General features: G+C 37.0%; 2 protein-coding genes and 1 long non-coding RNA gene across 4 annotated transcripts; 2 read left to right on the top strand and 1 right to left on the bottom strand.

The window, feature by feature from the left end:
• Positions 1 to 1,488: 1,488 nt before the first annotated feature.
• On the top strand, positions 1,489 to 2,604 carry LOC139195163 (uncharacterized). The gene is made up of 2 exons (XR_011579797.1): positions 1,489 to 1,561; positions 2,388 to 2,604. It is a non-coding gene; the product is annotated as an uncharacterized lncRNA (long non-coding RNA).
• A 6,231-nt stretch (positions 2,605 to 8,835) lies between these two features.
• LOC139195034 (uncharacterized) lies at positions 8,836 to 9,321 on the bottom strand. The gene has a single exon (XM_070820213.1). The coding sequence runs from the start codon at positions 9,319 to 9,321 to the stop codon at positions 8,836 to 8,838; it is 486 nt and encodes a 161-aa protein (XP_070676314.1).
• Positions 9,322 to 19,747: 10,426 nt separating this feature from the next.
• Positions 19,748 to 25,820, top strand: LOC103433309 (MLO-like protein 6). Of its 2 annotated transcripts, none has more exons than XM_008371557.4 (14): positions 19,748 to 20,166; positions 20,273 to 20,587; positions 22,580 to 22,696; positions 22,788 to 22,848; positions 23,004 to 23,092; positions 23,314 to 23,388; positions 23,485 to 23,579; positions 23,940 to 23,989; positions 24,191 to 24,231; positions 24,336 to 24,509; positions 24,726 to 24,761; positions 24,882 to 24,949; positions 25,056 to 25,116; positions 25,212 to 25,820. In XM_008371557.4, exons 1-14 carry the CDS (start codon positions 20,044 to 20,046, stop codon positions 25,644 to 25,646), a joined length of 1,740 nt encoding a protein of 579 aa, XP_008369779.1. In that variant the 5' UTR covers positions 19,748 to 20,043; the 3' UTR covers positions 25,647 to 25,820. The 2 variants fall into 2 exon arrangements, with proteins under 2 accessions (XP_008369779.1, XP_008369778.1); XM_008371556.4 differs by having other exon boundaries at positions 22,788 to 22,872.
• The last annotated feature ends 598 nt before the right edge of the window (positions 25,821 to 26,418 follow it).

Genomic DNA, 26,418 nt, shown 5'->3' with positions numbered 1-26,418 from the left:
CAGGTTGGAGCTACCTCCAGAGTTGTCTAAGGTACATAATGTGTTCCATGTCTCGATGCTTCGGCATTATGTGTCAGATCCTTCACATGTGATTCCTCCTCAACCATTGGAAATTAATCCGGATTTGACATATGATGAGGAACCAGTGACTATACTGGATTGGAAAGATAAGACTTTGAGGAATAAGACCGTGAGCTTGGTAAAAGTATTGTGGAGAAACCATTCAGCTGAAGAAGCTACTTGGGAGACAGAAGATCGGATGAGAGATATGTATCCGAGGTTATTCTATGACTTTTGATGTTCTGGTTAGTGATTGGAATTTCGGGGACGAAATTCTATAAGGAGGGGAGATTGTCACAGCCCGTCCCAGAGTTACTAAATACCGAGGACGTGAAATTACTAAAACGCCCTTAAACGGGATTAAGGTGCGTAAATTTGGTATTTGTTTTACACTAAGATCCTAAACTAGGGTTAGAATTTATTAGTATGTGTTAAATTATCTGTGTTGGACTTTAGGTGGGACCCTACCCCCTAAATCCCTCCCCAAAACCCGTGGGATGTCTCTCTCTCATCTCCCTTCACTCTCTCTCTCTTTCTTCATTTCAGTATCACTCTCTCTCTCTTACTCTCGAACTCTCTCAAGCTCTCGGACAAACACCAAGAACAATCACAATCCTACACCAACGTCCGATCTAAGATCACCACGACACTCCTTAGGACCTCACGAGCACGGGAATACCAGTTTTAGGTAAGTTCTATTTCGAGAACCTTAGTTTTAAAACACCCCGTGTAATGGCACTGTTCACGAACTTAATTTTGGTTGTGTTTTAGGTTAAACAAAGATCACCACGAGTCTTAGGAAGTTCCAAGGAGGCTCGGAGTGCCTCGTTTGAACAAAATGGACGTCGGGATCGTCGGGTTCGAGTTTGGCCGAAATTGAAGAATTTTGAAAGGTTTGATCTTGTTGTTTTTAGGCCTTAAAACCATCCCAACGTGATAGTACATGTTAAATGCTTCATTTTGGTATAAAATGCGAAGAAATTGGTTGAAAAACGAAGGAGAAAAGTCAATTTGAAATTTTTCCAGAAACCGGCGAACAGTCGCCGGCGACCGGCGACTCGCCGGAGAAGACAGGGAATCTTCCGTCAAGTTGGACGGAATATTCCGACGCCGTTAGTTAACTTTAACGGAAACCGTTAGTTTTTAACGGAATATTCCGGGAATATTCCTAACGCCGTTCACTGTAGCCGTCAGTGTGCCTGGCACGTGGCTGCGCGTGGGCCGCGCGTAGGTCCGTGCCACGTCAGGCGCGTGGGGGCGCGTGGAGCATCCAAAAATTATTTTAAAATTATGGGGATGATCCTGAGGTTGTGTAGGTCACTGTGGTATATTCATATACCCAATTTGAGCATCGTATGAAGAATTTATTACCTAGTTTGGTTTAGGTGCGTTAAATGTGCGTTAAATGATTGTTTTAAGTTATTTCACTTCTAGGTGGAACATTTAACGAGGACGAGCACATCCAGGGGCGTCAAGGGGGTTACGACCCGGCGACATACCAGTGAGTGGGCATTGCTTTCTATATATATACCTATATACTCGATTTCCCCAGAAATCAAATTTAAATGAAAAATATATTGAAATGAAATGAAATATGATGTGATTGCCATGCATAGAATGTTATGGATATTATGAACTGTCGTATGATGCATATATGTATGATGGTGCTGTGGACGCACAGGTAAGTATTTAATTACTGTTATGTTGAGGATGATGATATATTGAGCTCATATCCTGCACCATGGTTTAGTGCTTATAGTATTCACCGCATCGCACGCTCGCCTTGGATCCAAGTAGATGCTGGTCGTACAGTCCACGCGGAGTGGGTACGACGGGCCAGTCGTAGAGTGTTAGTGAGATTATGACTGGTGGGTGACCTTAGGTTATTATATACAGATGATTGATGAGAGAAGCACTAGAGCGAATATTACCATGAGTCGTTCAGACTACATTAGGTGGTTCCGACTTATGTGCAGAAGGCCGGACAGGTCACGCGGAGTGACTCCGGCAGAGAGTGAGATTGATAGATGTTGAGCTCTAGGTTCAATCGTTCAAGGCTATTAGAGGGCCTCCGATTGATTATTTCTTTTACCTGATTATATTATGTTAATGCATTCATACTACACTGTTGAAATTGGCATGGTACATTCTTTATTGAATCTGTTATAAGATTGATGATTGAGACAGTTGAGATATATATGCTATATACTATTTTTCTGGGAAAGTATACAGGTTTTCCAAAAAGGGGTTATAAATGTGGATTTATGAAATGATTTGGAAAAGCTTGATTTTCGCCCACTCACGTTTTCTGTTTTTCGCCCCTCCAGGTTCTAGTTGTTAGTTGAGGCGTTGGTGGCCTACGAGGACTGCTTCGGCGTTCTGACAGACTAAATAAATGTAGGATTCACCCGAGGGTGTTGTAAAATAGTTATGGTCCTACTTGACTGCACCTAGACGCTTATGCTCTGTTTATGTGTGTTTAGTACACTCTTATGCACATAGAATGCTAGGTTGTAAATAACTGCAATTAGTGGTTTTCGTTGATTCGTATTTTATTATTAAATCGTTTCCGCTTGCGTTATGGTTACGTCACGCTTACGTGACGGCCAGCATGTCCTAGTCTTCGGGTTAGGGTGTGTCATGTACCAATTTTCTTTTCAGTTTTAAGTTGAACCCATATATTAATTTCTTTTTGTACCCATATTTTTTAAAGTTTATTTGTATTTGTACACATATATTTTTTTTTATTTGTACTTTTCATTTTGCTAAATGTACACATGCTAATTATATGTACCCATTCATGTAAAACTTTTTAATCTTAAAATGTAATCATTCTTAAATATACCAATTTGTTATATGTAAAATGTACCTTTATATATATATATATAAAATCTATTCAATTTTTTTCTAATCCATTTTTAAACTTATATGGGTACATTCGTTTTTGGGTAAATTACACTTTCAAACCTCAGGTTTGGGTTCTATTTCAATTCCTTACAACATCTTTAAAACATTTCACTTTCATATCTTAAGTACTATTTTATTTCAAAATAATACATCCGTTACATTTTCCATCCATTGATCCGTTAAATGCTGACGTAGCTGCCACATATATGCCACGTGGTTGCCAAATGTCTGCCACGTGGCAAACAAAATAATTTTTTAATTTTTTTTTAAAACTTGAATTTGTACAAAAAAAAACAAAAAAAAAAAACTAAAACCCAACAACCTACATCTGCAAGAAGAAGAAGAAGAAGAGGGAGGAAGAAAGAAAGAAAAAAAATCACCCTAGCGACCAACTCAAAGTAATTTCAAAGCTCACCCACATTGAAAATCTCACCAGATCGTAGAGGGAGGAGGGTTGCACGGGGAGAAGGGGAAGCTGGGTTTCCGCCTAGGGGGAATGGGAGGAGGGTCGTGGGCCGGGGGGGGGGGGTTGGTTTTTTTTCTTTTCTTCCTCCCTCCTCTTCCTCTTCTTCTTCCTGCTGAAAATCACTAGATCGAGGAGGGAGGACGGTCGCGCGGGGAGAGGGGGGAGCTGGGTCTCCGGCGGGGGGAGGGGGGATGGGAGGAGGGTCATGGGGGGGGGGGGTTGGTTTTTTTTTTCTTTTCTTCCTCCTTCCTCTTCCTCTTCTTCTTCTTGTTGCAGATTTCTTCTTCTTGGGGTTTCAATTTTTATTTTTTTTTGTAAAAATTCAGGTTTTTTTAAAAAATAATTAAAAAATTATTTTGTTTGCCACGTGGCAAACATTTGGCAACCATGTGACATATATGTGGCAGTCACGTCAGCATTTAATGGATCAACGGATGGAAAATGTAACGAATGTATTATTTTGAAATAAAATAATATTTCAGGTATGAAAGTGAAATGTTTTAAAGATGTTGTAAATAATTGAAATAGAGCCCAAACCTGAGGTATGAAAGTGTAATTTACCCTTATTTTTTCTTTGATTTTAAAATGTATCCATGTCAAGTTTTAATCGAAGAAATTTACTAATGTTATTAAGCCTAATATCTTTTTTTTTTTTTTTTGTGATTTTGAAGAATGTACCCATGTTTTGATACAATAAATTTTTTGGTTAATTTTGATGAATGTACCCATATTTATACACACACACACAATAGTATATTTATATTTTAATATTTTTAATCCCACAAATTATGTTTTTATTTATTTAAAATCTCATTTATATAAACAACTAAAATTTATAATTTATAATTTAAAAAATATAGTAACGTACATAGAAATAAATTATCACATTAATTTCAGAGACCTCAATCAAAAATTAAAAATCAATAAGATTTCAATCAAATAATATACATAATTAAAGACCGCATCCAAGTCTCCCTTCCAAATTTAAACCAAAGGTGAAAAGCTGCATAATTGAAGTGAAAAAGATCATGATCTATCAATCAACCAAATGAAAAAGATTACCAACTTTTATGCGAAGTCACCTTCCTGCCATCTTTAATCATAACAATTCCAGAGGAAGGAGTGCTTGAAAGTAGTTCCACTTTTCCCAGTTTATAAATTTCAAAATTGAAATATTATGTGTGGTCGGATAGAAAGTATTCGATCTTTTATCGCAATAATTCATCCAAAGTGTAATTTTCATTTTCTTACTTTCTTTTCTTCCCCAAACACTGCAATTAATTACAGTACGCTTGAACAAAAAGTGCTGCCAACGAAAAAAGAAAAGAAGAGAAAAAATATTGTACGTGGCTAATAAGAGAGTACAATGGTCATGCATGGCTAGAACATTGAGAAACGAACAGTACGTTAAGAAATGTACAAAAAGCATAAACCATGCCACATATCTAATCTCATGATCATAAATTAAGAGGGTTGTGTGAGAATCATCTCTCTTTTGATATTAAAGCCATGTGTTTATTTATTTATAATCAATATAACATTTTAAAATAATAAAATAGTCAATTTATGTCGATTATAACCGCCACCATTAACCTAAAAATCGCCGAAATAAGTTAAAAATATATATTTTTTAAATTTAAAAATACTGGCGGTTATAATAATTTTATGGTGGTTGCATCCAACACTAAATATCTATTAGGAATTTATGCCGGATATAACCAACAAGATTTCATTGTTATCCGACACTAACTGAATGATGTGTCGGATATCTTTTATCCGATATAATGACTTATTAAACCACCACCATTATCCAACACCTAAAGCTAATATTGTAATGGTGTTTGAAGGATCCTTCCCCCAATCTGTCCTTAATCGGTCAGGTTGTTAAGGATACGAAGGCCCTTCTCCCCTCAATCACTGGAGCTTTGGCTGATCACCCCCTACTGTAATCATTGATTTACTTGTTGCGGATTCTGTACTGCCTTAATTGGCTCCTGTAACCCTTTTATAAGCTTATCAATCTACTATCGTTTCACTAAAAAAAAATATAAAAAATATCCTGCCATAAGGAGGTGATACGAGACACAAGGAGGTCCTGCCATATTAGAATGAATTAATCATATATATATATGGTGATTTGCAATCTGTTACTGTAATAAAATCTACCCCGGAAAGTTAAGTTAAAAAGAACTATTAGCAAGAATGATCATTTTTTGACAATTTGTTAAGATAAAAAAAAATCATTGTGTGATTGTTATGTCATCATTAAGTAATTAATATATAATCAATAAGTCGTCGTTTCGAAAAACCGATCATTCTGCAAGCAAATTTAAAAAATGAATCATTCCTACTAATTGCCAATTAAAAATTAAGTTTATTAAATACCCAATGTGTCAGTGAGTCATGTAAAAGAAAGAATTTCCTTATAGTTAATCTCCAAATCATCGACTTTCAGTGAGATCACTGAGATGGCTGCACCCAAAGCGTCGAACATGGATTTGGATCCTGGCCGGATTCCCTCCCTGGGATCATAAGGATCAATGAACACAGACTGTTGATAAAAAATCATGCGGTCTCAATTAAATGCTTTTTATATTTTAAAAAGTAAAGTAGCATCGTTTTGCATGAAAAATATAAAAAAGGAAAAAATTGTGGCCGCACGATTTTTTATCAATGGTCCGTGTTTGTTGATCCCTAGGATCCCCAGGGAGGGGATCCGGCGAGGATCCAAATCTGTCAAACATCAAAGAAATTGTGGCGTATGAAATCGTTTAACAGTGTTTCATTGACATGTTCAAAAGCGTTTTGGGGACGCAAGGTAAATTTTCATTTATTTCACAGCTTTTTAACTAAAATGTTTTCTGAGATTGACATAATTCCTCACTTTGGTCTCTGAAATTTGAAATCATTAGAAGTGGTCCCTGAGGTTATCCACCATCAATCATTTTGGTTATTCTGTAAAAAAAAAAAAAAATCTTCATTAAATAAGGATAAAATTGACACACCCCGATTGAGATCGAGACATGCTAGCCGTCACGTGAGGGTGACGTAGCCATGTGCACAGTGCTGAAGAAAATAAGATAAGAAATATACGAATAAATAAAAACCAAAAGCTATTAATGAGCACTAATAACAAGAAGTGCTAAGAGTGACATACAAGTGTAAACACTCCTAATCAGAGTATAGAAAGTTTAGGTGCAGTCCAGTAGGACGAGTACTAGTTATACAGTACCAGAAGATGTCTTACAATTAATTTATTATGTCAGAACCGCCAAAGTCCTCAAGGCCACCAACAGCAAGCTTACCTAAAACCTGGAGGGGCTCAAAACAGAAAACGTGAGTGGGCAAAAACAAATGTTTTACAAAACCATTTCATTTCTCAAAGTTCTAACCCCTCGCAGTAAAACATGTATAATTTTCCCAGAAATAGAATATAAACATATGCATATATATATATATATGTATATATATATATATATATGTAAATATATTAATTCAAATCATGCTTCACATATTCATAATCATAAATATGCCATGCCAAGATATAATAGAGTAAGTAATTCGGGTGAGAATAAATTCATGGAAAATAACATATTAGCCGGAACCTCTGTGGAAGTATGTACGGCTGAATTCATAGCTCAATAGTCAATCTAGCTGGAGTCACTACAATGACCTATACGACACTATACTACACACAAGTTGGAACCAATGAAAAGGTTTGTACGACAAGACTGGGTGTAATATAGTTATGCTCAATACTACTCTTTCATAATAGTTGTGCGATAAATCGCTAGTCACTTACGAGTCGGAACCACCTATAATGGTATGTACGACAAGGCTGTGCACCTAAATTAGATCCAATGTGAACATAGGGTGCCGGAGGTGACATTATATACAGGCTTGTGCCATATCTCTGGCTAAGTCACAATCACCCTAGGTGCAATTTTGTGAGCTCAACACTATTTAATCACATGCCATTAATCATTAATTCACATAACAAAACATAACTCACCTGATACTTACCTGAGTGTCCACAGCACCATAATTATGCATATATGCAAACAATTCAACTCATATACAAAATATAAATTTATATGCATGGCATTCAAGCCATACTTTCAGTTAAACGCATTTTCTGGAAAAATATCAAGTATATAAATATATACTGAAAAACAAAAGCCCACTCACTGGTATGTCGAAGGGTCGTAGTCCCCGAGTCGCCCTTGACTGCGCTCGTCCTTGGGATAAATCTCACCTATATGCGAAATAACTGAATAAACGTTAATTTAAAGCACCTAACCAACACTAGCTAATAACTTCTCATACATTGCTCAAATGAGATGTTTGAATATACCAACGTGATCTACAAAACCTCACGAACATCCCCATATTTTTAGAAAAATTTTCCTACCACCCACGCGCCGACCTAGGCACAGCCAGAGGCGCCGCCCACGCATAGGCACATGCCAGGCACACTGACGGTAACAGTAACGGTATTAGGGAATGTTCCGTCCAAAAACAAGCATATACCGTTAATTATTAATGGCGTCATCCAACGCCATTAACATTTCCATCAAAACAGACAGAATATACCTTCACCTTCTCCGACGAGTTGCCGGACGCCGGTGACTTCGCGGTTTCTGGGTTAAATTTCAAAACCTTATATCTTCTTCATTTCTTAACCAAATTCTATTAAACTTGTCTCATTTTAAAGATCTCACCAAGATGAACAAAACCATACCGTAGTCGAGCCCTGAAACCACTAGAAACGCGCAGGAAAAAGCCTCGATATTCTAGCAAATTTTAAAACTCGTCGTTCTCGCTATTCCGACGTCCAAAATCTTCCAACAAACCACTCTCAGCCTCGTGATGACCTCCTTAAGCTACCTATAAGCTTGAAATCCCTAAAAATATGAGATTTTACGTTTGCATGAATAGTACCTAAATCGGAGTTCGAGAGAAACTAGGGTTTTCGAAGGAGTTCTTACCTAAAAATGGTATCATTTAACTCGTATGAACCTCAGGAACATGATGGTGTCTTTTAAACCCTCGATCTGCAAACTTTCCACTAGATTTGTTGTTGGTCCATACGTGAGGGAAGGAGAGAGAGTGAGTCCGAGGGAGAGAGAGCACGGGAGAGAAGAGAGATGAAGGGTTTGTGTGTGTGTGAGTGGTCCTCGTGGTCACTAACCAAACCCACAAAACAAATTTCCAATTTTGTTCCAAAAATTAAGGAAAATGCAAGTTTGGACCACCATTTACATGTATAACACACCACAACGCTCACATCCAAGGGTAAACTAGTCAACTCATGTCATCGATAATTTATTTCGGGACGGGCTGTGACAATTTACCCCCTTATAAAATTTCATCCTCGAAATTACACATAACCAATACATCCACTAATAGTCATAAAACAAGCATGGATACATCTCTCTCATTCGATCCTCTGTCTCCCAAGTAGCTTCTTCCACTGAGTGATTTCTCCATAATACTTTCACCAAACGCACTATCTTGTTCCTCAGCTTCTTATCTTTCCAATCCAAAATAGTCACTGGTTCCTCATCATAAGTCAAATTCGAATTAATTTCCAAAGGTTGAGGAGGAATCACATGTGAAGGATCTGAGATATAATGTCGAAGCATCGAAACATGAAACACATCATGCACTTTGGACAACTCTAGAGGCAACTTAAGCCTGTAAGCAACCTCACCGACTCGCTCGGTGATCATATATGGTCCAATGTACCTAGGATTCAACTTGCCTTTCTTTTCAAATCGTACAACACCTTTCCAAGGTGATAGCTTCAGAAATACCCAATCACCTACATTATACTTCCAGTTAATGGCATGCTTGTTTGCTAAGCTCTTTTGTCGATCCTGGGCCATTTTCAGGTTAGACTTAATTACCTAAACATTTTGAGCAGTCTCGTCCACAATCTCAGTGCCCACTAAAACTCTTTTGCCACCCTCTAACCAACATAATAGCATTCGACAAGACTTGCCATAAAGCGCTTCAAAAGGTGCCATACCAATACTCAAATGGTAACTATTGTTGTAGGCGAAATCCATTAAATCCAAACAATCATGCCAACCATCGCCAAACTGAAGCATTGAAGATCTCAGCATATCTTCTAATGTCTGAATAGTCCTCTCAGATTGCCCATCTGTCTAAGGATGATATGCCGTACTATAAAGTAATCTCGTATCAAGAGCTTCCTGGAATGCTATCCAGAACTTAGAAGTGAATCTAGGGTCCCGATCCGAGATAATATTAATTGGAATGCCATGGTACTTCACAATCTTCGTTATGAATAACTTAGCTAATCAGCTTAACGAATATTTTTCCCTTGCTGGAATAAAGTGTGCTGGCTTAGTAAGCCGATCAACTATCACCCAAATGCCGTCATAACCATCTCGTGTATGAGGAAGCTTGTACACAAAATCCATAATAATATTTTCCCATTTCCATTGTGGAATGGGAAGTGGCTGCATCAACCTAAATGGCTTCTTCCTTTCAGCTTTAACCTGTTGGCAAATGGCACATCTACTCACATATTCGGCAATTTCCCTTTTCATACCCGGCCAATAATAAAATGATCGAATGGTATGATACATCTTAGTGTCTCCTGGATGCATCGCATATGCCGAAATATGTGATTCATCAAGGATTTCCTTCTTTAATTCTGCATTATTCGGCACATACACTCTGCTTTCCTGCATAAGCATACCATCAGTTTCTCGAATCCTGAAATCTTTCTTTTTCCCCTCATTCCTTGCTTGAATTATTTCCTGGGTCTCTTCATCATTCATCTAGGCCTCGAGCACACGATCAATTAAAATTGGCCTACCTTGGAAATTTGCAAGCAAGGCTTCCTCTTGATCTTCCACTCCTAACTCCACTCCAGTGGACCTCAAATCCGCAAGAAGAGGAACATGACAATCATAGATGGTATTGAGTCTAGCTGGAGTCTTCCTACTAAGTGCATCCGCCACTGCATTTGCACGACCAGGATGATACTCAATCGTGCAATCATAATCACTAAGTAGCTCAATCCACCTCTGCTGCCGAAGATTAAGATCTCTCTGAGTAAAAAGATACTGAAGACTCTTATGATTTGTGAAGATCTTACATTTCTCACCATAAAGATAATGTTTCCAAATCTTCAAAGCAAAAATGATAGCCGCTAACTAAAAATCATGAGTAGGCTAATTCTTCTCATAAGGTTTCAACTGTCTCGAAGCATAAGCAATCACCCTACCATGTTGCATCAATACACAACCCATACCATTCAAAGAAGCATCACCGTAGACCTCGAAATTACCACTATCATTTGGGAGTGCTAAAACAAGTGCAAGAGTGAGATAATACTTCAACTGCTGAAAACTTTGCTCACAATTATCATCCCACTCAAACTTAACATCCTTCCGGGTCAACCTCGTCAATGGCAAAGAAATCACTAAAAAATCCTTAACGAACAATCTATAATAGCCTGTTAAGCCAAGAAAACTCCGTACCTCGGTGACGGTTCAAAGTTGTTCCCAATTTTCCACAGCTGCAACTTTTTTAGAGTCCACTTGAATGCCTTGTGCAGAAATGACACGTCCCAAAAAATGCCACTTGATCTAACCAGAATTGGCATTTGCTAAACTTAGCATATGATTGGTGTTCCTTCAAACGTTACACCAATTTAAGATGTCTAGCATGCTCAACCTTAGACTTAGAGTATACCAGAATATCGTCAATGAAGACAATAACAAACCTGTCCAAATATGGCTGGAATACTTGATTCATTAAATCCATAAAAGCTGCTGGTGTATTAGTTAACCCGAATGGCATCATAAGAAACTCATAGTGACCATATCGAGTCATGAATGCGATCTTAGGGACATCTTCATTCTTAATCTTCAACTGGTAGTAACCCAACCTCAAGTCAATCTTAGAAAATACACAGGCACCTCGAAGTTGATCAAGCAAATCATCAATACGAGGTAACGGATAACGTTTCTTAATTGTTACCCGATTCAATTGCTTGTAATCAATGCACAGCCTTAAAGTTCCATCTTTCTTCTTCACAAATAAGATTGGAGCTCCCCAAGGTGAAGTACTAGGTTGAATAAATCCTTTATCAACCAATTCCTACAACTGAACTTTCAATTCCCTCAACTCAGCAGGAGCCATTCTATAAAGAGTCAAAGATATAGGATTCGTACATGGAAACAGATCAATAACAAACTCTACATCTCTATCTGGCAGCAATCCAAGCAGATCCTCTGGGAATACATCCGGAAAATACCTAACCACACGCACATCCTCCACGCTACTAGGAGCATTATCATTCAACACCACATGAGCCAAATATCCCTTACAACCTTTCGACAACAATCTTTTGGCTTTCATTGCAGAAATAACATCATGCCTCACCCCACTCGGTTCTCCTACAAATTTAACTTAAGGTAATCCAAGGCAATGAAAACTGACTGTCTTTCCATAACAATCTATCTTGGCACAATTATAGTGCAGCCAATCAATGCCCAAAATCACATCAAAATCCATAATATCCAACGACATAAGATTAGCTGGCATAACAACACCTCCAACATCATTGGACATCCCGAATATAACTGATCCACAAAACATCTATCCCCTCTAGGCATAGAAAACTCTAAATCATATCCTAGGGGTGTAGGATGAGGTTGCGTCATTTGAGCAAATGTATGAGAAATAACAGAATGCGTAGCACCATAATCAATCAATACTCTAGCAAAATGACCAAGAATATTTAACGTACTCATGATTAAATCAGGATTGTTCTGAGCATCTTGCAGTGTCATGTTATGGATACGTCCCTGATTCTGCTATCATCCCCTACGATCTATGTTAGCATGAACACCACGTCCTTGTCTTGGCTAACCAGACTGCCTCGAGGATCCTGCACTGCTAGTAACAATCTCTACCTACTGGGCTGTCCCCCTTGGTACCACTGGGATCCACCGGCTGAATATGGTTGATATGGCATAGAACCTCCCTGATACTGAGGGTAACCACCCTAATAATGAGGATCCTGTGAGTACTGATATTGCCTTGAAGTATAAGGAGTGGCGTCACCCTGATAATGATAGGCACCTCCACGACCAGTCTGAGCATAACCACTAGATCCTGAAGCTTGCTGGGTCGGCACAGGTGGTGGTAAGGAAGGCTTTTGGGGCCTCTGCTGATTATGAAGGCAATGAGCAGCTATATGCCCCATTTGTCCACAAGTATAGCATGCACTGCTGGCTCTCCTACACTCCTTAAAATGCCTATTATTAGACATGCAGCATAGAGGAGTACTTGAACCAGATGAACCACCAAAGTCCCTATGTCTCTGAAATCTCGAGCCTCCAAAAAATCTACCACCTCTCCTCTGAACTCAAACCTTCACTAGAAGAGCCGGAACTGCCACCGCTTCTCTTAAAACTTTGAGTCTGACGAGGTTCTTGAGATGTTTGCCCTTTACCTTTATCATCTCGCCTCTGGTTCACATTCTTTTCTTCCTCATCCTCACTTTCACTGGGCATGTTCTTTGAGTCCTTAATCCACAGTAAAACCTCATAAAACTCATGGTAAATGGCACATGGAGTCGATGTCGATATAAAACACCATTTCTTCTTAGTACCCAACCTGAAGCAACGGAGCATCTTGACTGGATTAGCAGCAACCTCCGAATCATATCGCGACAAATCAGTGAAGCTCCTGTAATACTCATTCACCGACATCTTCCCTTGTCTCAGATGCGTAAACTCTTACTTTTTGCTATTAATATACTCAAAGGGAATAAACCTTTTCTGAAACAATTGCTTAAATACTTCCCAGTCCGCAATCTCCGCTGGGGTCAACTGGTAATACTCCTGTCTCCACCAAGATGCAGGCTACTCCCCTAAAAACCGGGTAGTCGTCTCTACCCACCTATCAGGAAGAGGGTTCCCCTGACTTTGCATCACAAGGAAAGTCTTCTCGATATGATTAAACCACTTCTCTACTCCCTCATGTCCTTCATTTCCTATGAAGTGATTCAACTTCAGATTAAACACAGTCTCAAGAGGTGTCCTTTGGGGAAGACGGAGCGAAGATTGAATGACATTAGCTATAGCTTCCCTTAATTGAGCAATATCAAGGAAACTAGTTTCAGCTGAGTGACGAGGCTCTTTACGAGGCGACATGGTTTTGACAGAAGACATCATAAGGATTAGAATATTCATAAACTATACAGGACTGCTAAACCTAAGCTTTGATACCATTTGTCACATCCCGGCCCGGGGCGGACCACTTCCCGGGCCCGTTCCACCACCGTAGCACGATATTGTCCGCTTTGGGACCCTGACCACGCCCTCACGGTTTTATTTCTGGGAACTCATGAGCAACTTCCCAGTGGGTCACCCATCATAGGAGTGCTCTAGCCACCTTCTCACTTAACTTCGGAGTTCCAACAGAACCTGAAACTAGTAAGCTCCCAAAAGGCCTCGTGCTAGGTAGGGATGGGAATATACATTTAAGGATCACTCCTTTGTGCGATGTGGGATGTTACAATTGTTTGGTATCAGAGTTAATCCCTGGCCGGAAGTGTGCCGACGAGGACGTCGGACCCCTCAGGGTGGTGGATTGTAACATCCCACATCACCTAGGGGAGTGATCCTTAAATGTATATTCTCATCCTTATCTAGCACGAGGCATTTTGGGAGCTCACTGGCTTCGGGTTCTGTCGGAACTCCGAAGTTAAGCGAGAAGATGGCCAAAGCATTCCCATGATGGGTGACCCACTGAGAAGTTGCTTGTGAGTTCCCAGAAACAAAACCATGAGGGCGTGGTCGGGGCCCACAACGGACAATATCGTGCTACGGTGGTGGAACGGGCCTGGGAAGTGGTCCGTTCTGGGCTGGGATGTGACAAAAATGATGAAAATACCCTCAAATTTTATCAAATTATTTTGGCCCATTGTTTTTTAAATTGAAGGGTATTTTTATTATTTTGGTTCTTATTTAACAAAATTTTTCATGGAATGACTACAATGATTGATGGTGGACAAATTTAGGAACCACTTTTATCAATTTCAAGTCTCAGAGACCAAAATAAGGAGTTATATTAATCTCAGAAACCTTTTTAGCTAAAAAGCATTTATTTCACATATATATAAAGGATCAAAATTCACTTACGCACACAAATAATTTTGGAGTAACTGCATTTTACATCACAAGTTTGGGGATCATTTACAAAATGAGCCACGACATGTAAATTTTTTTTCATTTTACACCACGTGATTTATGAATTGTACGAATTTAACTTTTCCGTCAATTTTATTGTCTAATTAGACAGGTGTTAATGTGACGTATACTAGGCTTACATTTTAAGTACATGTTGACTGTCAATTTCATAAAATAGTAATTAACGAAAACTGATCGTACGATTTACGATAAACGGTCAGGATGTGAGGATCCCTAACAAGGGCAAAGGCACTATAAGGCCACCATAGGCCTAGGCCGACCCTCGCTCTTTCACCCTTTGTAAATAATTTAGTATTATATATATATTATTTGTAATAAACTTAGTATCATACTTCTTTTAATTTACACAAAACTCTTAATTTGTATTCACCAATAGTTAGAATTAGAGGTCTCTTTTTCTTTTCAATCCCAACAACACTCATCCTAAATTTAACATTTTATTTTGTAAACAAATCAGTAACTCTTAGAGCATCGCCTAATGATACGTCAAATTCAAAACATCAAATTTCAATTAGATGGCTAACATGGCAATTTGACATATTATTAATATTTTCTTCCACCCGATATGTCAAAATCTATTGCTTCATTTATGTTTTTTTCTAAACAAAAATATAAAAGTTGGGTTGTTGTTGGTTTAAAAATAATAAATTAATACTTAAATATGCTAGCATTTAAGGTAAGGCAAGTGGAATGCCTTTGGAAATAGCAAAATCAAACTTGAAGGCAACTTCAAATTTGATATCTCTTTGTCCATGTCAACTTAGCCTTTTTTTCATGTCATCTTTCACACTTCGGTTGGAGTAAATGATACATCATTTGTTACTTTTATATGTCTATGTGGCATTTTTGACATCTCTTTGGAGATAGTCTTAAAATCTAAAGTCTAGTTTAGATTTATCAAAAATATTCTTTTACACTGCCAACCGAAGAATAATAAACTTCGATTTTTTTCCACCTCCTTTCTTGAACTTTCATATATTTTGTCCTTCCAATTCCCGGTTCCCAACAATATTAAGGTTTGTAAATTTCTCTATTCCATTTAACATTTTAATAAATTTTTAAAATTTCATATATTTTGTTCTCCAGATTCCTAATTCATTCATCTCGTGCACTCAGTTTATTCTATATTGACTTGGGATGATGATAGAGACACCATCTACTTTAGACTTTGGCCATATTTTGAGACCACATGATTATATAGCAATTAATGATTGGAATACTTCTTTAAATCATTAAAAAAGAAATTTAATCATCAACAGACCCATCATGTAGTCTCCAAAATGTGGTTTAAAAAATGCTATCTCTAGCATTTTTCATTGACTTGATATTGGAAGGTTAATTTCTTTTAATCCTCTTTAATTTTTTTATTGATTATTGGCTTGATATTGGAAGGTTAACTTCAACATAGAAAAAACATTTAGAGCTAAAAATACTTAATTAGCTCACAACTCCAACTATGTACAACTATGAATTATACTCTCTTTTAAATACTATCTATTTATTTATTTTTTTAACGTTTATGTGAGACCCCTCCTCACCTAAAATCCTAACTCCACCACTGATCCTTAGAATCCCCACAAGATGGTCAGAAGAGGACCCTCATCCTGATTTCTTCACCCCCATTGTTGCTTTTATTTAAAAAAGCAGTAATGTAAGTTCCAGGCTCTAAAATACACTTTTTTTCCTAATAGGAGTGTAATTAACGTGTACTTTGTCAATTTCATAAATGGTACGTATTTTCAAGAGATTGTCAAAGGTGCTTCATAATATGCATTGCATTGGTCGCCATATAATTAAACAAAAAATGCTTTTCCGACTTGCAACACGTTTTATAATGGATAGCAGTTGGAGAGTAGGAATACCCTTAACACCAGGCCAAATCACATCGGAGGAGGATGATTCTTTATCCTCCTATTTCTCTCCGTTCCACTTCTTTCTTGTTGTGTACCGTATGTTGAGAGTAGTTGAACAATTTGACAAGAACGATGATGACGTAATCCAAGAATTTCCTCAAACTTCCCGACAGTTCTAAGACCTTCGAGATAGTTATCAAACTCTGCTATGGCGTCAAGATGGACCTAAAAAATTATTCATGGCTGGTCTATAGAAGAATAAGGATAAATAGTGGCGTGGACATGAATGGAGAAAAAGTTGATGAACAAAAGCAATAAAAAATAAAATGAAACTCATTATGTAAGTGACAATTTTAACCCATTAAATATTTTCATTTAAGAGGAAGGGAGAGAAATCAAGTACAATTAATCAATGATGAGCCAATCATATTGACATTTATATAGGGCAAATATTTTAGGGATCTTCAAATTGTGTTTGTCATCCTATATTGTGCAACTAATTTTCGTCAAGTACTATTTATATTTAATTTTAAATAAACGTATTTAAAATGATTTATGTCAGAACTATATACGATGAATATATACAATTTAAGAATTATCGTGATCCTCACAAAAAATCCGGAAAGGATCCTTATTCCAAATATAATACACATATTATGACGGTCTTGAAAATAACAGTTGGGTACAGCGACCCGAGGCTGTGATCAAAGTTGTGAAAAGAATAACTTCTTTTTTATTTGTTGAACAAGATAACTATGATTATTGATAAAATAAAAAATTATTTAAATTATTTTTTTACTATCGCAGGGTTACTTTCATTGAAATTGTGGCCACTTTTTGGATTTAGGTTTATACTCTATACTAGACTGGGTAGTGCGCTAACGGATGTAATATTCACATATTCTTTTTTATTTTTTATATATCTTTTTAATATTTGACCGTTAGATGAAATGAATTAAAAAAGATCAAATGACAGAAATTAAAAATGAATGTATGAGAAGTAAAAAGAAATGTGTGGATAGCACACCCCATGTGCCAATGGGCATGACACAGTCAGCCGTAGACTTCACTTTGTTTTGAATGTCTCGTTAGTTGTTACGGAATTGGATCCCCTCCTGAGCAAATGGTGGGGATCCTCATGACCACACAACACGGACCGTTGGATTTGATCCAACGGCTACAATTATCATAACTTTAGAGAGACCCCCCTATTTGTAACTGTTGGATCAAAATCTAACGGTCCGTGTTGTATGATCATGAGGATCCCCACCATTTGCTCAGGAGGGGATCCAATTCCAGTTGTTACCACTCATCTTGTTTCCTCTAAGCAAACGTTTTGTAGCTCATAATTTACTTCAATTTTTTTCAATTCTATTTTTCCAAATTTGGTCATCTACTTACATTTTTAGTTGATATCGTGTTTATAATCAAAAGGAGGACGAACAATGTTTGGGTTAGTCATCTCCACGCAAGTGAGTTGAGGTCGAGCGATAGCATTAGTAACACATTTTTACCATTATGGTAAAGGGTCACTTGCAAGTTGAGTTAACATGTATTGATGCAAGTAAGAAATTGTTCACTCATTTGTAGATGGTTGTCGTCCCTAACAAATTCCAAATTGACTACACCATTGTAGACTTTGTTGATTATCTTTTATTACTTAAAACCCTAAATTCTAAATCCAATCTGAACTTGTCTTAACACAGTGAATTTATCTTTGTAAAAGAAATCTATGAAAACCAGAAAACCTAAGAGGAAGAAGCTTGAAGAGAAAGCTAGAGAGAAGCTTTGTATATTTGATAACTGTTTTGTGTATTACAACCGACTTATACAAATACAAGGAGGGAAAACTACTTTTATATTATATTTCATCAAATACAATGACTTTTTTTTTTTTGGGCAAAGTCAAATACAATGACTTAGGACTTGAATAAGGATCCTATCTGGATCATCTTTGTGAGGATCCCGAGAATCCTCTAATCATATCCATTTATCGTACATTGTGAGGCCAGTTTTTGTCAGGTACTGTTTATATTCAATTTTAAATAAAATAAAATTTAAAATGATTTCTAACCGCACGATATACAATAAATGGACGTGATTGGAGGATCCCGGGATCCTCACAAAGAGGATCTGGAGAGGATCTCATTCTTAGGACTTTAGCTACTATTGCCTAGGTGGCATTGTGACATGGCATATAACATGTGTATCCAATAGCTAGTTCGTCAGACTAACTGATATAACTTTGAATCTTAAAACATCATTAGTTTGTTGTGGGAAAAAAGACATCCCTAGTTTGCTCATATATAAGCACATTATTAAATAACACAACATGCATGCAGATGTAAGGCATCACGATATATTCCGTAGAGCAGAGGCATCTTCTTATTCTGAATAATGTCTCACTGGAGTAATTCCAACTTAAGAAATAATAGAGACTATATTGCTACGCCACTTGCCTATACTATATGTTAAATTCCATCCTGGAATAAACATTATCTAGTCAGCATTCTTTGTCTTTTAATTATCACATGGACATTGATAGGAGTTGAAAATTATTAATATAGACAATATATAACCTACATTTTTCATCTAGAACTGGCCCCCATCCCCTGTGGATTTTGCAAGCAGATCAAAAGCCATGGTTGTAAACCGGCATATATATATATAAAGAATTACAAGTTGCATGGTTCTGCAGATATATTTTAATTAAGGGCTCAACAGAATACGATTATGATGCATTTATATTCACATGAAGAAGAAAACTTTGTTTGCAACAACAAAGAACCTTAATATAAGGTATTAAGAACAACCATGTGTTTAGGGGTTACAACCATGTGTTTCGAGACTTTATGACGCATCGTGTTTCGAGTGAATAACTTTTTGATGCATTGAGAACAACGCAAAATGATGTAATAATTACTTAAATTATAACACGTTTATTTGTTATTTATCAATATAATTTGAAAATAAGACATATTAAACTTGTCGTCCAACAATATGAGAACACGTGAAAATTACAGTACGTTGCAACTTGCAAGTGTTCTCCGTCCAGACAAAATTTCTCTACCAGCTACGTTAACAGCCTTATTTGTACCTGGTCAAAGAATATCTTCTTGGAGTCAAATACAATATGCTTACGGATATATCAATATATAAGTGAGTGAAACCCATCTCATTCTCCATCTCCACGACTAAACTCTTCCAAGTTCCAATCCAGGGTCTACTCTTTACAGTATTCTTTGTCCATGTTCGTTAATACACGGTCAAAGTCTATAGTCCTCCACAACTTATAACGCAGCACCCCAGTTGAAGTTTGAAATGCCAAGTCTTCTCCTTTTGGCTCTCTCTTTGAAAATCGTGATGTCTATATAAACTTATCTCTTCGCTTACTACCTAGCTAGCTATCTAAATAAAAGGTCATAAATACCTTTGTTAATTTCTTAGCGCAATAGCATTATTTGGTAGTAAGGAAAATTTGGGTTTCAATTAAAGGATGGCAGGAGGAAAAGAAGGAAGATCTTTGGAGCAAACACCAACTTGGGCAGTTGCCGTTGTTTGTTTCGTTTTGGTTTTGATTTCGATCCTCATCGAATATTTCATTCATTTAATTGCAAAGGTCGTACCTAATTACTTAATTGGATCTTATGAAGCTACTTTTGGGTTTATTATGAGTGTGAAATGAGGTATATTGATTAAATTTTAATTGCACGTACTCTCTGCAGTGGTTAACAAAGAGAAACAAAAAAGCTCTCTATGAAGCTCTTGAGAAGATCAAAGCGGAGCTTATGCTATTAGGGTTCCTATCTTTGCTTCTGACAGTAGGACAAGGCCCCATTTCAAATATTTGTATATCGAAGGCTGTTGGAGCAACTTGGCATCCATGCAGTAAGAAGCACGAGGTCAAATCAGACAAGGGCGAAGAGAATAGTAGTGATTCAGATAACAACGCCCACAGAAGGCTTCTCTCAGCCTTGGATTCCAATGGGGGTGGACGACGTGTTTTAGCAGCCGGCGGATATGACAAATGTGCAGCCAAGGTAACACTAAATTTTCCATGCTTTTAGTTTTCCCTTCTAAACGGAAAATTCTATTCCAATCCTTATCTAAAATTACTTTTTAAATAAAATCTTGTCTAAGATTAAAAACTAATTCTAATCCTTGGTATATAATTGTGATTTTTGAATATTAAATAAGTTGTAATAATTATTGAGTTTTTTGTTTGTAGGTTATATATTGATTCCCATAAATAATAAAAATGTTATTTATCATTGATAGTTATTAAGTTCTCAAAATAAGAAAAGTCATATATTATCATATATTTTTTATTGTGTGTGAATGTATGTGCATATTACTTACATATGTATATTTAGATACTATAGTTACGTACCAATAATTTGTACCGATACCACATTCATACCGAAAGTTATGTACTGATACATTCGTACCAAAGTTTACATACCAATACTTCGGTACCTGTGAATAAAATAAGGTACCTAAAGTTATGTACCGATACATTCATACCGAAAACTTATGTACCGATACTTTCGTACCTATTAATAAAATAAGGTACCGAAAGTTATGTACTGATATAAATTGTTTTTGTTTTATTGTTGAATTTTTTAATAATAAGAATTTGAATTTTGAATAAATTTTTATCTATTAATATATTGGAGCACAAAAAAAAAAACATTAATTATAGATGGCTAAAGAATTTTAAATGGTAAGTTTCAAAATAATAAATGTGCTACAAATACTTAAATATGGTAAATTTTAAAAAATAGGGACTTATATTAGATTTTGAAAACCATTCAGATTAAAATCTAAAAACAATCTTCTTGAAGTCATAAAATCTAAAAGCCCATTTTTCTAAAGAGTGCTGCCAAACCCACCCCATTATCCTATTTTCCCACCCACAGTATAATTTCACCCATCATAAAAAGTTTTAATTTGTAGCAGAATAAATATTAGCTGATAAGCCCAGCGACTTTGTTTTGCAAACCCAATGAAAGACACGAAGAGCTTCCTCCCCGCGATCTTGTTTTGCAAACCCAATGATGATGTTGGTCCATGAGACAGTGCTTATTCTTGGCATCTGCTTGAATAACTTATAGGCGTCATCAATTAAACCGCAGCTGGCATATATGTGTATGAGTACCCCAACTCACAACACTCCTGTCATGCATACCATCAAACACACCACCACCCCACCCTTCACTCGTTGCATACAAAATTAACCGAACTCGTCTGAACAAACAAGGTGGACCCAAACCCTCCTGTGCACATGTTCCCCTTCTCTCACCAACCTCAACCTTGCACTAATACATACGAATAGGTAGTGTGGCCTATGATCATCTGGTTCCACACATTAGTACCGGGTTTTCAACATTTTCAAAAACTTTGAGGGCATGATCGAGACACCTAGAAGCAATGTAGAATGATAAAATCCGAACAAGAATGTAGCTTTTTTGTGTGAGTCCATGAATTGTTATTTTTGGTGTGAATTAAGAGTGTACTTGCAAATCAATGGAAGCAAGTACTTTTTGGTTTTAGTCCTTATATGTCATTTTATAAGACGGTAAAAAGGGCATCAAAATTTTTATTAAAATGTGAGTGGGGAGATAAGATAGTGGGGTGGAATTATCAGCTCTCTTTCTAAAATATGACAAAGTTGTTATACATATATATAGAAAACTGACATCAATCTCTTGGCAGATTGTGTTGCTAAATAGTTTTTCACGTTTCAAATTAAAATAAAGTTTTTCATGTTATTCTGTCAAACTGTCAATTTGGAACAACACTCATTCGAATGCGTGATTTAGAATATTATGACAAGATGCTCACGCAAAGATATTAGTTGAACAAATAATTTATAGGGTGTAGAATAACTAAAACTAGAGTTGGCATGAAGATGTCAATATATGACCAAGTAAGCGTATCTTTTATTTCGTGCAAATTAAGCATGAAGTTAGTCTATGGCAATTTTTTGTTTTTCTTTTATCTCAACAAAGTATGTCGTAATTTTTCTGCAGAACAAAGTTCCATTTGTGTCATTTTATGGAGTCCACCAGCTTCACATACTCATCTTCGTGCTAGCCGTCTTTCACGTGCTTTACTGCATAACAACCCTAGTGTTGGGCAGAGCAAAGGTATCAATCTCTCCCTCTCTCTCCTTTTTTTTTTTTTTTTAATTCGCTGTCTCAATATTAATAATTTCAAATTTTTGGGGATGGGATGCAGATGAGAAGATGGAAAATATGGGAACTGGAAACACAAACAGCTGACTACCAATTCTCACATGGTTTGCTACCTTCAGTTTTCACACGTAATCTGATATTTTGAAGTTTGACCAGATACCAGGAATCCAATTATTTCTGACCATAATTTTACTACTTTATTAGTTAATTGTATTAATTACTAATTTTTGTTTAATATATTACTTTATTTTTGCTGTAGACCCGGAAAGATTCAGATTTGCCAGAGACACATCCTTTGGAAGAAGACACTTGAGCTTTTGGAGCCGCTCGCCCATTAGCTTATGGATTGTAAGTGTTTTCCATAGTCTATTTGTAATTTGCACGATAAATAATACGCAAATAAATCTGCGTACAAACTTTTAATCAAAACTGAAATTCGAAGAACACTAGGACGTTAACGTAAATACAAAAGGTCGGTTTAACGTCCTTCAAGTTCTATTTTTTATCCGTTTATATTTGTGCGTATAGAATCTCTTAATTTTATGTCAAGTACTAACTTTAAATTGCAGGTTTGCTTCTTCAGGCAGTTCTTTAGATCTGTGCCCAAAGTTGATTACCTAACTCTGCGCCATGGGTTTATTGCTGTAAGTCTCTTACTACAAAATTTGGAGCTGAAAAATTGTGATTCATTATTTACTTCTGCATGAAATTAAACTAAATTTTCTGCTCATGGTTTGCAGGCACATTTGGCTCCTCAAAGTCAAACTAAGTTTGACTTCCAGAAGTACATTAACAGGTCACTTGAAGAGGATTTCAAGGTTGTCGTAGGGATCAGGTGGGGGTACTTGGCATTTCAATCCAATACATTAGTCACCTGACTATGAGGAATATTCTAGGGTGATTTCGTAGAGAACACTTCTGCTCAACTCATTAAATATTTTGTTGAGAATTACAACAAACTTTATAAAGTAAAATCAAAAGATTCAATGAAAAAACGCGCAACGTTTTGTTTTTTGAAGGACCGAAGGGCTTATAGTTGTTTAAAAATGCTTTTAACTCTTTTAAAAACACTACGAAACATGCCCTTTAGAATATTAGGATGCTTTATGTTACCATAATAGTATAATATGCAAGACTAATACTTCAGCTTTCAAAAATATCATCTGAGATTAACAATTGCTTTTCACACTTGCAGCCCAACTCTTTGGTTATTTTCTGTATTATTCCTCATGTCTAATACCCACGGTAAGTTTCACTTTATCAGTAAACCTTTTTGCTTTTTCAAAATTAAAGGAAAAGCTACAATACAGAAAAATAGTCTAGTTCCTAACTACACCGAGACTTTTAAAATTATTGATAATGGCCAACATTGTTACATTATGCTTCTCAATATAAAAAAAATGACTCCCTATGATATTCTTAATAGTGTTTTTTTGTTGCTTGCAGGCTCACGTTCATATCTGTGGCTCCCATTTGTTCCCCTAGTTGTAAGCACCAATCACCACCGTCCGATCCCTTTCCCCAAAGTCCAAGGTCCCACCAACTTGGATATTGTTTATATCTGATCATTGATATGGCTTTGATTGTGCAGATGATCCTAATGGTAGGGACAAAGCTGCAAGTTATAATAACGAAGATGGGACTGAAATTATCAGAAAGAGGTGAAGTGGTTAAGGGGACCCCGCTGGTTGAGCCTGGTGACCATCTCTTCTGGTTCAACAACCCTCGCCTGCTTCTTTACATCATCCACTTTGTTCTCTTCCAGGTAATTCACCTTTTTCCCATTTGAATTTACTAGTGATTTTAACGCTCCGCTTTTGGCCTTTGCACTTTTTCCATCCCTGACTTAAGAAAAATGCTCAACTTGGCGTGTGAAGCTGAAAAAGAGTGTGAAAACCGCTTCTCAAAGCATATTTGTTGCGTTTGTGCTTCTCATCAATTTTGCTAACACTCTTATGTTTTATCTCATTATGTCTTGTAGAATGCTTTTGCGCTTGCTTTCTTTGCATGGACTTGGGTACGTAAAACTGTAAAACCCATATTTACTTTCACGAATCGCTTGTCATTTGGGAACATGTTTTACTTTGTACCTCACAAAATCCCACAGTTAAGATTCCATCTTTCTTCTTGTTTGCAGTATGAATTTGGGTTGAAGTCTTGCTTCCATGAGAAGTTAGAAGATGTCGTTTTAAGAATATCAATGGGGTGAGTTTTATTTCTGTATTTATTTTTCACTCAAATCTTGCAGAAAAACTTATTTACCGTGACAATTTAACTTACCAAATCCATTCATTCGGGTTATTTACTGCAGGGTCGTTATACAAATCCTGTGCAGCTATGTAACTCTTCCACTTTATGCGTTGGTAACACAGGTAAATTAAGTGCCCGTGGTGCAAAATTAGATGCTAAACTAAGAATTATGGACTAATTAAGTTTTAACTATAAATTTCTTTGTACATACAAACAGATGGGTTCAACTATGAAGCCTGTAATCTTCAACGACCGAGTGGCGACCGCACTCAAAAAATGGCACATCGCAGCGAAGAAGCACATAAAACACAACAAGAATGCAAGTCCAGCTGGTGCACCAGGCACTCCCTCGCATGCCATGTCCCCTGTTCATCTACTACGCAACTATCAATCCGAACAGGACACTGAAAGCTTTCGAACGTTACCAAGAATGTCTTATTTTGATAACGAAGGTTCAGACTCACCGTTCCATCACCAAGACGATTTGACTTGGTCTCAGCAAGGTACAAACCGGCAGGGTCAGGAGGAAGAGATTAGTGCTCATGGGCGTAACTCGGAGAGCAATGCTTTAGGCGGTTATGGTTCGATAATTCAACATGAGATTCAAGTTCAATCGGCGAAATTGACATTTGAAAAATCAGATAGGAGTTGAGAAATTAGGAAGTGAACGGTATGGGACTTGGAACATTACAATCAAACCTAAAGCCTGATCTCATAAGCTTCCCAATGAATCACTGTACATGAGACACTCGGTGCTAGACATCATTAGTCGTACAATTGTAACGTAAATTTCGATATTCATGAAAATAAAACTTCACCTTGACGATGTTGAGGCAGTGTAGATATCTCCATATATGTAATCACTTTCACGTACGGTAAGAAGTTGATATGGCAATATACTTGCACCAGTGAAGAACAATTAGTACGAATTCTGTTTGTACCATACTTGACCAATCCCGAAACTACTGAGCACCGGTCAACGTTATACCGTTAAGGACCCAGAAGAGTTTCCCTCCAACTAGGAGGCCAATCACAGCGCGACACGTGTCGACATCATAAGCCAATCATAGCGCGACACGTGTCAACATCAGAAGTCAATCATAGCGCGACACGTGTCAACATCATAAGCCTAATGTCATTTGTACTAAATCATTCTTGTACTCACTAAAGAAGAGCTTGAACTTATGTACTTGTGTAAACCCTTTATAATTAATGAGAACTCCTCTACTACGTGGACGTAGCCCATCTAGATGACCCACGTACATCTTGTGTTTGCTTTCCTATCTCTATTCATTTACATACTTATCCACACTAATGACCGGAGCAATCTAGCGAAGGTCACAAACTTAACACTTTCTGTTGTACCAAAGACCTTCGGTTTTGTGTATCAACATTTGGCGCTGTCTGTGGGAACGACATTTATT

Source organism: Malus domestica, chromosome 04, assembly GCF_042453785.1.
Source record: "Malus domestica chromosome 04, GDT2T_hap1".
Lineage (NCBI taxonomy): Eukaryota > Viridiplantae > Streptophyta > Magnoliopsida > Rosales > Rosaceae > Malus > Malus domestica.
The sequence above is the reverse complement of the archived record's forward strand: the minus strand, read 5'-3'. Positions and strand labels throughout refer to the sequence as shown.